This window comes from Scomber japonicus, chromosome 16 (assembly GCF_027409825.1).
Source record: "Scomber japonicus isolate fScoJap1 chromosome 16, fScoJap1.pri, whole genome shotgun sequence".
In the NCBI taxonomy this organism is placed as follows: Eukaryota; Metazoa; Chordata; class Actinopteri; order Scombriformes; family Scombridae; genus Scomber; species Scomber japonicus.
In genome coordinates, this window is record NC_070593.1 from 13,948,373 (window position 1) to 13,961,079 (window position 12,707).

The window sequence follows — 12,707 nt, forward strand, 5'->3', positions numbered from 1 at the left end:
CACACTTAAACACTTCTGCTTTAAAGGGCCTGGGAACCCGTAAACCTTGACAGGCCTTCGGGCCGTGCCGCTGCCTGTAAAACACTGACTGTTTACGGATGCCTGTACCTGCATCCTTCCACTCATAAACACTTCTCTTTGTCCTTCTAGGAGGGTAGGTGGTGGGCAGGTGGGTGTGGGCTGTTACCAGAACAGAGTGCACCAGCAGGTTTATCACATGATATGAGTGAAATACCTGCATTCACATGACAAACATACTGTATGTAAGCATATATAACACTGTAATGTAAGTTTGGCATTTCTTATCCACATTCACTTTCTCACTTGTTGGAAAATAGCAGTGTGCATGGAAGGCCAAAATGCAGAAGAAAGAGGTGCATTTTTAAATGTATTCGCATTTGTGTGCAAATTTCCCCATTGTGAGACTAATAAAGGAATATCTTATCTAATCTTGTCTATATCCACCATAAATGTCTGCCCTCCGGCTTCCCGTAGCCTCTCCCTGCTCGTCCCTGCTCTAAATGCAGACAGACTGCGTGCAGTTCGCTCGGTGCCATTGTCATTGTTGAACCAAAGTTCTTTTAATCACACTGCCGACCCAGCCCACCATGATTTACTAGCTCTCCGCATCCATAGGCATCCACTCCAGCCAATTGCATTAAAGAGATAAATAACCACACCAATAAAAGTGTTGTGAGGGGGCCGAATGGGCCCTGGAATGCTCATCGTCCATTTGGTGCAGCCACCAATTGGTGGGGGGAATAGGGGGAGGGGGAAGGGGGTGAGTCGGGGGAGGGATGAGGCTTTTAGTGGAAGGTTTTTTAGGGGTGATATTGTGATTGGTGTTGGAGGTGATGTCATGTCATCCATCTTAGGGAGCCACTTCATTAGGCTAATGGAAGGGCTGGACCGCTCACCGTTCGTTCCTGTACGTGTGTGTGTGTGTGTGTGTGTGTGTTTGTCCTTCCACTGATGGTAGCTTCCAAGGCTAAAGTGGTTATGAAGACTAAAGTGATTTTATTAGCCAGGCCCATCATGGTGTATGGACATAACTCTGTGTGTGTATGTGTGTGTGTGTGTGTGTGTGCATGCGTTCCCATGTTCCCGTACGAGTGTGAAGGCAAGTGTGTGTGTGTGCCTGTATTTTCACGCAGTGCAGTAACAACACTGTTTTTGGTGAGTGGAGATAATACAGCGTGACTGAGGCGCTAAAGCACACCTTATTCCTTTGAAGTTTAAACTACAATCATACTCCTTCAATGACTTGCAAAAAAATGAAGCACAGAGAGGATACTCACTGCACTTTAGGGTAATATCAGTGATAGACTTTGATTTGTCACTGACTTAAATTAGTATGTCACTTCAAATGTTCATCGTCTGACGAGTGAAGGGGACAAATGGATTTGCTCTTTGAATTTGCTTCGCCGCTCGACCTCCTCTCTCTCTGTCACTCTTCCTTCTCTCCTTCCATCTCTGTGTCTTTGTCAGTTTTTCCACCAGAAGCCCACATGATTTTTTGTCTGGACATATGCTGCTGTCTTTATGAGAGTGATTCCTCTGGTTCCATTCCTCACATTGCTGTCCAGGTCATTCCACTGTCAGCAGCTTGTTTTATCCATTTTTTATATCTTTCAGGTGTCATCTGAGGCCTGCCTCTAATTTGTTTTGTAATCATGTGAACTCTTCTTTCCACATCTCCACAAATGCTTTGTCCTATCTTTTTGTTTGTAGTACAGTTGAATGGGTGGCATTTGAGGAGCTGAGCTTTCACTCACAACCTGAAGAAGCTTAGGCCTCAACACAGTGCCAGCCTTTATCTTTCATTGTCAATCATTCAAATTGAATTACAGTTGCGCCTCTATTTGATTTCTCCCCTTTGTTTTGATTTTGTGTGTGTGAGATCATAAAGTGAACCAAAACCAAAGCGCCCTTTTTATACAAAAACATCAAAATCCATCTCAATTCACTGAAAGCAACACAAGGAAATTCCTTCCATTAGGAAACTCTTTTTTCCTCCTTCTCTTATTTGTGACAATCAAAAGATGCCTCCACAGGACATTAACCTCATATTTCATTACTTTGTTCATTCACTGTGTTTGTCTTTTAGTGTTGATATATATATATAGTGTTTGCATGCCCAAATGCACAATGTATAGATGTTAATGACAAAACAAAACAGAACATCTGCACTGTGTCCAAGCTGTACTGTAATGTTTATATTCAGAAGTGCTCAAGGAAAGTAAATTTTCTAAACCCCCCCCCCCCCCCCCCCCCCCCAAAAAAAAACAAAACAAAAAACAAACATAAAAATGTCTGAAATTAACTTTTTGACTCACCTGGAGAATGAAAAAATCCACTGGCCCAGAATATTTTTACCAGCCAAATTGATGAATTGCATTATTGTGCCACATATACATTTATTTCAGTACATTTCATTGTGATAAGAAGATACTGCAGAGCACCAAATGTGGGTGGATTCTCCATTTAGCAAAACTAGGAGCATTCGAAGCGGTTTCTACAGTTTTGCAGCACTGTTTAGACATGCGTAAAAAACACATATGGTGTGTCGACACTGTATAGCGACAAACACGAGTAACTTCCTCTGAGCCATCATGACAGATAATCAACTACTGGACAGCCTTCTGAGATTTACACACCAAATGGACAACCCTGCTTTTCAGAACCTGCATATAAACAAATGGGGGAAAAACGAGCAGTTGTAGCAACTTAAACATATGCTCTCAGTGCACATTAGGATGTATAAATGAGGGCCCAGCCTTAGCAAGGTGCCAGTAACCTCCACGTATGGACACCTGCTACCAGAGCAAAGGTACACTTACCAAGCTGTTTCCTATGAATATTAATTCATTCACCATTAGCTTCTGGTACTGAAGGTCAAAAACCACCCGGAATAGGAACAAAACTATTCCTTGCTTTTTTAAATTAACTGTGACAGCCATTAATTTGACATCTATATGTTCTCAGATCTGAGAAAGGAATAGTGTCCTGTCATTTTCAGATGAAGGTACTTTATGTTAGAGGTGAGTATTTTCTTTAAACTTGAATGGTCTGATTGATGGATTGAAGGGTGAAAAAACATGTCATTGGGTATTGGATTCCTGTCAAACTCGCAACATATTATAAGACAGTCTTTCTGCTGTCAGCTCTCAGTAAACATTTCATTTGCTTTATATGACAAGAGACAACATCAAGAGAGGACTGTGCTGTTGGGATGTTATTGTGACATGTCCCACATAAACTGTGGGACATGTCACATGCTAGGTGTTGATTAAATATGCATGAAGTCATATGCTTGCACAGTTCTTCACTTCAGGACCTCCTTTTAAGTGACACGACTGAGTGCTTTTTTTGTGGTAATGAGTTCTTCCTCGATCTGTATGACTAAAGCAAACTAGTATTTTGACCACTGACTAAATATAAAACACAGTTTGCTGCCCGCTGAAATGTTTGCAGACTTCTTGCATTGAGAGGAACGTAATTCCCCGCAATATGTTAATATATGAATCTGCTCCCCTTCCACACGGCACCAGACTCTATCACAGTGTGCTTTCAGATCTCTGTGTATATATGTTACGTGCCGTTGCTTGAATTAGTGGGCCTTTGCATTTCAAAGCGCAGTGTTTGTTTTTGTCTTGGTCTGCGCACAGCACACCGCAGTGGCCTTTAGCGCCTGTCCCTGGTGCAGATCGATTTTGTGCCTAGCCAGCAGCCCACTGCTAACCTTGAGGTAAGCTGGCGTAATGAGATCGCATCTGACGGCATTGACTCACACCTGACAGCACTGACACTGCTTCCAGCCAGGGAGAGACACAGACACGCAGAGTGGGAAAGGCGAGGTCCTCTGTGGTGTGCTGTACTGTTAAAAGCGTTGGTTCATTTCCTATCAATTTTTTTTTCTTCTTTTTTTTGGCGGGGTCTGCGTGTGTAAATGGGTGATGAAATAACAAAAAGCATTTCTTCAGCCGAAGCTGCAGCACTTTTTCTAATCATATCAGTTTTTAATCTTGCATTTAACAAGAACCAGTGTGTATTTTGCACCACTGCAGTTATCTCAATGATTTTGTCTTTTGTTAACCCACAATCCCACACTTATCTAAAACATCTCTTTGGAGAAAATGGTCTGTTGGGCATGTTTGTTTCATTCAAGATTATGTATTTCTAGTTGAATCCACATCTTACAGAAACATCAGCAGCTGCAGCTTCTTGTTGTGCAGCGCAGTCAAATGCAGTGTGTAGACTTGCCTGTGGACTGTGGTGTGGGTCTGTGCTGCTGGGTTATGCATGGCCCTAGCAGTGATAAGAAGTGCTTTGTATTTTCTGGCATGGATAAAAACCTTTACTTCAGTAGGTCTCTGGGATCATTTATAAGCTGCAGCAACACAAACTGACTTGTGCACCCTGAAAAATATGGACTCTAAATTGAAAATAATTAAAAAGTTTCTCCCCATCTAAGCCATTAGTGTGATATACTTGCAACACGAGATGACTCTTTCCCTCAGACCAGGGACAAGCATACTGAAACTGATTCACAGATGTATCAGGCTACAATTGGATGAGATGGCACTGGGATAACCATTATCTGAATGGTGGTAATTGAAACAATAATGGACATGGTAACAGCTTGGAAAATAGCATTGATCCATCATCTAAGATGAGCCCTCTTTGTGCATTAATGCCATGACTAAATGGTGCAAACTGATATTGCTATCAGTCATGGCTAGGTCTAGTTGGCTAATTGAAAAAGAAAGGAGCAAGAAGACGGTTTTGTGAGGTGTGGAAGACTGATTCTTCCACCTTGCCTCAGCAGGGCTTTGAATCCCTCCTACACCCTGGGATTTCTCAGGGAAGATTAGCCAAAGACATGGCACGATTTTGGCGGAAGTGTGGAATTGGAATTCAATTCCTGTATACCTATGTACAGATGTAGACTAGTAAGCCGGTGGGAGCCGGATCGATAGGAATCTAACAGCTTTAGCTCCTGTGCAGCTCAGGAGCATCATCAGCAGGTTACATCTTTGTCTCAACTTTGTCTACACATTCCTCTGGTCTTACTTTCTGCTGTGAAACCTGACCTTGACACATTTTCCTCCACCTGGCGTACTGCTTTGCCGTCCAACTTTCACTGGGTTGAAATGGCACCGAGTTGCAGCGAGCGTATAGACTGAACACTGCTAGGCTGGATGAACACATGGAAAATGAGATCACTGACCTACAGCAAAGGTTGGACTTCAGTAAGTAAGAGCAGTCAGATGATGGCTGGTGTAGAGGTTGGGGGTTTAATAAACTACTGCTGACCATAAGCCTATTGTTTTACTTCTCTGCTCACAACCTCATGTGGATATGCGTGTGTGTGTGGATATGCGTGTGTGTGTGTGTGTGTGTGTGTGTGTGTGTGTGTGTGTGTGTGTGTGGCTGAAGCTGCAGCCCTCATTGAGGCTAGCTGTGTTAAGCTGAAATGCTGTTATTGATTAAACACAAAGGTTGAGATGGAAAAGCAACATAGTGGGTATGGGCCCAGCTCCAGGTGTGTGTGTGTGTGCGTGTGTGTGTGTGCGTGTGTGTGTGCGTGTGTGTGTGTCTATGTGTGTATTTGTGTGTGCATGATTGTGTATGTGAGCCACAGCTGTGCTGTCCATCAGCCTCTGGCTTATCCATTAGGGGAAAAGGGGGCTGGAGACTTTGGAGGAGGGACATACCAAAGCTGAGGTGGAAAGAAACAAAGGAATTGCACCTTGCTCAAGTGTCATTTTGAAGTAGGTATTTGCATTTTGTGATACTTAATGCTTTTAGTCCATTACATTTTATCAGATGTAGAGCTAATAACATCTGTACAATTTAAACATCAAATCGTGTTTTTTGCATCAATAATGGAACACTGGAAGTACTGATAGCATGAATAACCGACTCAATGTCTTTTTTACTTGTTGCTGAATAAAAGATCAGCATATTTCTTTCTCCACATTTAGTCCATGATCAACTCTCCTTCTCTCTCTCTTTTTCCACACACAGTGCCTTTCTCTCATTATCATATAAGCACACTTGTCCTCTTTCCACGTGTGTGTGCAACTCCACGTATACGTGTCTGTACGTAAACGCAGAATACCCTCAAAAACATATTTACCTCAGTATGCACATACACACTGTTAGGATACTCCCTTGCTCTGTCTGCAACCTTTCCTTCACATACACCTGTGGTTAGGCACGCACACATAAGCACACTCTGTCTCTATCTCACACACGTAGACACACGCAAACACACACACATGCAAACACACACACGCGCAGACACACACACCTGGTCTCTCCCACCTCTCTGCTAGAGTGTGAGTCTCTTTATGAGAGGCCTGTCTGTTGCCCAACTGTGAGGCCCTTTTAATTAGAGCCCTGCTGTTAAGCACAGACCTCCTCCAGTGGCCCCATCTAGTCCCCACCACCTCCTCACACCTGTCACACATGCAACACCACCCTCTCCCTGTCCTCATGGCCTGATTCACACATAGTATCCACATATTTCCTCTGTATCTACTATGCATATGGCTGGAATGTACAGCACCAGTCAAAAGTTTGAACACACTTTCATTTGAATTAGAACGTTTGTTCAAACATTTACTGGTGCAACTCATAATCACACCATCAGAATCAATCTCAAATATGTTGCAGAGAGATCACTTGTGATCACATTTGCCCCCTAGTTCAGGAACAATTTAGTTATGAGAAACTTCAACCACTGATAAAAAGAAAGATATTTAGAGAAAATCCCACAAAAAGTCTAAATGAGATAAAACATGGCCTGCAGTATTTCTACCTGTAGTTTCTTTTTATTTCTGCATTTAAACCGAATCTGTAGGGGAAGGGTTTGTGAACCACACTTCTGTTCCCTCAGTGGACACAAAAGAAAAAAGCATCTACACAGACTTTTATGATAAAGAGTCATTTTTATAATACCATAAATGTATAAATGACTTCTTTCACAGAAGCAACAAGAAAAAAACTGAATTCACCAAAAGACTCATAAATAAATGAAAGCAATTTGGATTTGTCTGGCGATATGTGCGGCTACTATCAGTAGTGGCATTATAACAAATACAAACCTACTTATGCTAGACTAAGAGGCATTTTTTGTAATTAAGGTTTATGGCTGCAACTAACATTATTAATATTTACATTATTGATTAATCTGTTGATAATTTTCTCGATGAAGTTCTCGATTAGTTGTTTGGTCCATTAAATATCAGAAATTGGTGGAAAACGTTGATAACTGTCTACAAATAGATTTAGTTTACTATCTTAGAAGACTAAAGAAACCAGAGAATATTATATTTGAGATGTTGGATTCAGAGAATTTGAACTTCTTTTTTTCTTTAAGATCCTCAAAACAATGAATCACTTATCAAAATAGTTGGTGATTAATTTAATAGTTGGCAACTAATTGATTAATAACCTTATTGTTGCAGCTACTTAGGTTTATTTAGCAAAAGCTTAGATAACACTAATTCAAAGGTTACTTAAGGTTACTTGTTAGCATTCACCCTCCTAATGTTAAGATATTGAACCTCAGCCCCTAACGCTAAAATTAGAAATAAAAAAAAGTTGTGTTATGGAGGGTGTGCTCCATACCCACTCTGAACCTTTGTTTACACCTTCCTGTTTGGGAACACAGATATGACCGTACTTCCTTCCCCGAACACTTAAGAAAAATGGGCGGTGGTGTCCCAAATGAAAGTTAAGGTGAGTGTAGCACATCATTTGTTTTCATAGGAATCAAACTTGTTTGATCTACATTTAAAAGTAGCATCGTTTCTCTTTAAACATATTTCCCAATGAATTACAAGGAGAAATAGGGTGATTGCATCATAAAAGAAGTTGAAGACATGTAATAAAATATGGTGATGCCAAGGATAATGTATATTCTCTATGCCCTGGAAAAAATCAGGAAAGGGAGGGTTATCACTGTGATAACAAAGAATGACAACACATAGCTCATATAACACTCTCAGCTGTGCAGCCACGATCAACTTCTGCACAAAATATTCCTGGAACTCGAGTTAGTCCATGACACTCATAACCTACATTCCTCCATTTCCCTTTTCAAGCAAGGCCAAACCCATGGAGAAAAAAGAACCGACCGGGTCTCTCGTATTCATTGATTCTGTTCTGCATCTGGCTGCTATGATCAAAGCTCTATTGTGTCGGGGGGCCTCCTCTGTAAGCTGCTTTATAAGGAACTTCCACAATCAGGGGTAAGTTGATTAGAAACAACAGCAGGTCGGCTGATATTATGTTGAAACAGCTCTGGAATTTTGAGCTAAACTTCCCAAAGCCGCTGCGGTGTGCGTGTCACAGGGGTGCGTCAGGCACAGCACATGAGATGGGATTATATCAACATAACATACACACAAAGCAAGCTAACCTCAGTCAGAAAGAGGAACAGTAAAGCATTATAATATAATCATAAATCAGACCCAATTTGTCCACAGTATATAGACCCTAAAAATCTATTTGGAAGTAGTTAGGAGGAAACTGCGAGCTCCGTCTGCATCTGTGACTGCTTGTCTTCAGCTTGATGTGGGAAGACAGGTTGTTTAGGACCGTGGGGAATAAGGGATGGAGAAAGAGCAGGGTGGAGGAAGAGGAGGAAGGCTGCAGCTGTTGTGTGCAGAGTTGCTGTGGCGGGGTTTGGCAGAAATCACCACAGAGCCCAGGAGAGACGCTGACGCTGACCCAAATGACATCACTTGAGGCAATTTAAAAGACTTAGTGCAGCTCCCTCTGGAGTCACAAAGGGCTTTATATAACAATACTGGCTATAGACATGATAGATGCATAGATAGATAGATTGATAGGATGCTTTCCTTTTATCTCCCTTATCTTTCACCTATTCCCTCTCTCCTACACACTTTTGTGGTCTATGTACTAAAAACCCCTCAAATCCCGGGATTTTATCATGAAAGGCAGGAACAAAGCACTTTTTTTCTCTGCCACCTTCCTTTTCTTCCTCCACCTTCTGTGTAGCAAATGTCGCTGCGCCGAGAATCCTCCCCTGCCTGCGCATGCATCGACCCTTCCTCTTCCTCAGAGGAACAGACAGCCAACTCCTGCTAGGGCTTCCTTCTGTTCACAGAGCGCAAGTTTATATTATGATTGTTTTTAAGGATTTTTTCCCCCCCTTCTCTAGACAGAATTGCGGATATTGCCGAAAGCAGAGACAGAGAGAGGAGTAAAGAAAAAAGGCAGGAGGGGGAATGAAGAAGAAAATGAGGAGAGAGAGAGAAAGAGAAAGTTATTTTGCTGAAGGACATTTGCAGAGGCAGCTTTTAACACCCTCACCCCTCCCCTCCTTCCTTTTTCTCCATCCCTCCTTAAACACACTTCTCCCTTTTCTGCTCTTTAAATATTGAGAATCTTTGCATATTCCTCTGCCCTCTTCCTTCAGATGTTAACAGCTCAGCAGTAGAAATGCAGTCGGAAGAGACTGAAGCGCTCACTATAATAACAGCAACAATTCCCCCCTTGCAGGACCTCCTTGCCCCCCCTCCCCTCCAGGCGCCAGTAAACGGGTCTGAGCTGAGACTGAAGGCCAAGCTCTCCCTCTGGGCCTGCTTTGGCTGCTCATTTCCACACTAACAGGGGGTGGCTCTGCACAGGCCTAGCTTTTTAACACACACTAACATACATGCACGCACAGTAACACACATACAACACGCAGCTAAAACAGCCTGCATGTAAGAGTGACCCAGCTGACTCGGGTCACTTTATTTTTCACTTTTTACCACTCTCCCGCTCCAGCTACACACATCACAGCATATGGTGGTCCTCATTCCTCACTGATTGCTTCGCCTTCCTTTTTCTTTTTCTTTTATTGCTCAGATGCCTGCATTTTAGATGCTATTTAAGATTTTGCTAACTACTAGGGTCCATATGCCTGTGTTGTGGGTAGCTCAAGAATAAAACACAGTCCGAGTTTAGATACAAGCAGCTTTTCTTTAAGGCGGCTGCAATCCTGAACATATACATTTTTTCTTTCTCTAAAAGGGAAACAGTAAGTAGCCACTAAATAAAGACCGGGTTTGTTCAACTTGTATGTTTGGGCTGACTGACGGTCAAAGCACGACAGAAGAATTCTTCCCTGTCACTTTCATGTTAAACACGAGAACGGATCCTGAGTAGAAAGCAAGTGCAGCAGACTGAGATCATAGATGTGTTACTGCTTAACAGCCCGCTTTATGGGACTGGCTCTCTTTGTGTTTTAATGAGGAGGCCATGGATGGGTGGAAAAGGCGAAGAGAGAGAGAGAGAGAGAGAAAGAGAAGAGGAAGGCTGAGTCTGTCAGGGAAGATGAGAGATTAGAAAAGAGAAAGAATAAAGGACAGTGTTATAAAGAAGTGGGAGAGACGTTTAATGTCCCCTTCTCTCCAGGTCTAATTAGAAGTAAGAGAAGGGGCTGAGGGGTCTTCCTTAAAGTCCTGCTGTTAGTTTTTCACATCACAGGTATTCTCTTCTCTTCTCTTCTCTTCTCTTCTCTTCTCTTCTCTTCTCTTCTCTTCTCTTCTCTTCTCTTCTCTTCTCTTCTCTTCTCTTCTCTTCTCTTCTCTTGTCTTCTCTTCTCTTCTCTTCTCTTCTCTTCTCTTCTCTTCTCTTCTCTTCACTCATTTATTTGTTTTTATTCTATAGCCTAAGGAAAACTGTGTGTGTGCCTCATTCCTCTCTATATTTACCTCCGCCTGTAAAGTGTTTTGAGCCCCCAGTGCAGTGGCAAGAGATTGGCAGTTTGCTGTGCGCTGATAAAGTCACAATCTGTGTGTCTGTGTGTGTGTGTGTGTGTGTGTGTGTGTGCGCGTGTGTGTGTGTGTGCGTGTGTGTGCGTATGTGTGCCTGTGTGTGCGTGTCTAAGTGTGTCTACTGGTGAAAAGGAGAAAGGAGTAGAGCCTGGACACCTCAGGAATGTTTTTTCGATAACAAGTTCCCTCAGCGCACTAGGGTTCTGTTGTACATTATTGTGTGTTTTACTGCACTGTGTCTGCGTGTGTGTGTGTGTGTGTGTGTGTGTGTGTGTGTGTGTGTGTGTGTGTCATGGGGGAGGGGATTTCTGCAGCTTTGTTGTTGTATTGTGATTGGCCACAAGTGTATTATGTTCTCCATTTGCCATTTACTACACATGCACATAAACACCTGGGATATGCAACAAAAAAAATTCACTCACACGCACACACACACACACACACACACACAACAGACTCTTTTCTTTGATTGTGTTGAATTTGCTCTCCATCTCAGATTTTTATTTTAGAGCAACACCAGTGTCACACACATCCCTACCTGTGGAGTGAGACTCCAGGTCATTGCTTGTGCCTCTGCAACAGCAAAGCCATCACTGGCTTGTGTGTCCTTTACGCTGCCTTGCTCTCTGCAGGCTGCCTCATTAAACTTTCAGCTGAACAGTTAAAAAGTCTTCTACTGTTGAGTCCCAACTGGCCACAGCATAAGAGGAGTAAATTAAATTCAGTCTGTCCATTGGGTTTAAAGTCAGATGGAAGGATGGCATTTGCCAACTCAGTCTGAAGCAAAAGCAGTGCGGCGAGGCCACAGGTGGTGCTTTGTGAGCCCTGACATCAACCTCAGAGCCTGCAATCACCCAGACTGAGCTAAAATACAACTTATTTTTGTGTTTTACCTTTTTCTCACATTCTGTCTGTCACTCTCTCTATCACTTTACCCTTAGTTAACTCTGGAGATGGCATCGACTACAGCCAGCAGAAGAGAGAAAACATTGGTGATCTGATCCAGGAGACTTTGGAGGTGTTTGAGCGCTACGGAGGGGAGGACGCCTTCATAAACATCAAATACATGGTGCCCACCTATGAGTCCTGCATGATTAACTGAAGGGGGGGAGGGGTATCACTACCGATGTGGTGCAGACTTTTGACCTTTGTATCAGTGTTTTATCTGTTCTTATGTACCTCCTGACTCCTTCTTTAACTCAAATCCTTCTCTTATCTCTGTCTTTATCACTCCCCTATCCCCCTATCTCCACTCACTCAATTAGTTATCTTTTTGTGTCTGAACCATACTTTTACCCCTCCACGAACCAGCATTCATTCCTCCACTCCACTCAAACAGCCTATATTTTTTATAGCCCTATTACATTCATGAATGCAAGTATTTTCTCTCTGTATCTGTATATTTATCACCATAGCTTGTTAATATCAATCTAAACTTGACAAATTTCCTCTCATTAAAATAAACATGTGAATTTGATATGTTTTCCATGTATTATTGATTTTTTATAACTATGATTTATTTAGCTAGCTGATAACAAACCCTCCACGCATGATGACTTTTATTTAAAACCGTGGCATGCATTCGATCAAAAACACACACTTACAAAATGTATAAAAGCACAGAACTACACTTTTTTAAAAAGACTGTTTAAGATGCATAGTTGATTCCCTATTGATTAATTAACATAATTACATAATTGATTCTCTGACTTTTAAGTGATACTTCATTCAAAATCTGTCTTTTGACTATCGAACGCTCACCCCTAAATGCTTGACTTCACAGAGAACAATAGTTGTTGACAGTGGATTCCACTGGTGATGACTTTGTGAGGAGGAACAAGTACTAAAAAGTCAGACAAAACTTGTCAAACCACTCCTGCAGCATTGTTTTTGTTTTTACTTGGGCCT

General features: G+C 42.1%; 1 protein-coding gene across 1 annotated transcript in view; it reads left to right on the forward strand.

The window, feature by feature from the left end:
* The window catches only part of pacrg (PARK2 co-regulated), a 139,099-nt gene extending 127,198 nt beyond the window's left edge, over positions 1–11,901 (forward strand). The window contains exon 5 of the mRNA XM_053335140.1: positions 11,741–11,901. Within this exon, the coding sequence (XP_053191115.1) occupies positions 11,741–11,901 (161 nt within the window). The remainder of the gene's footprint in view (positions 1–11,740) is intronic.
* Positions 11,902–12,707: the final 806 nt, after the last annotated feature.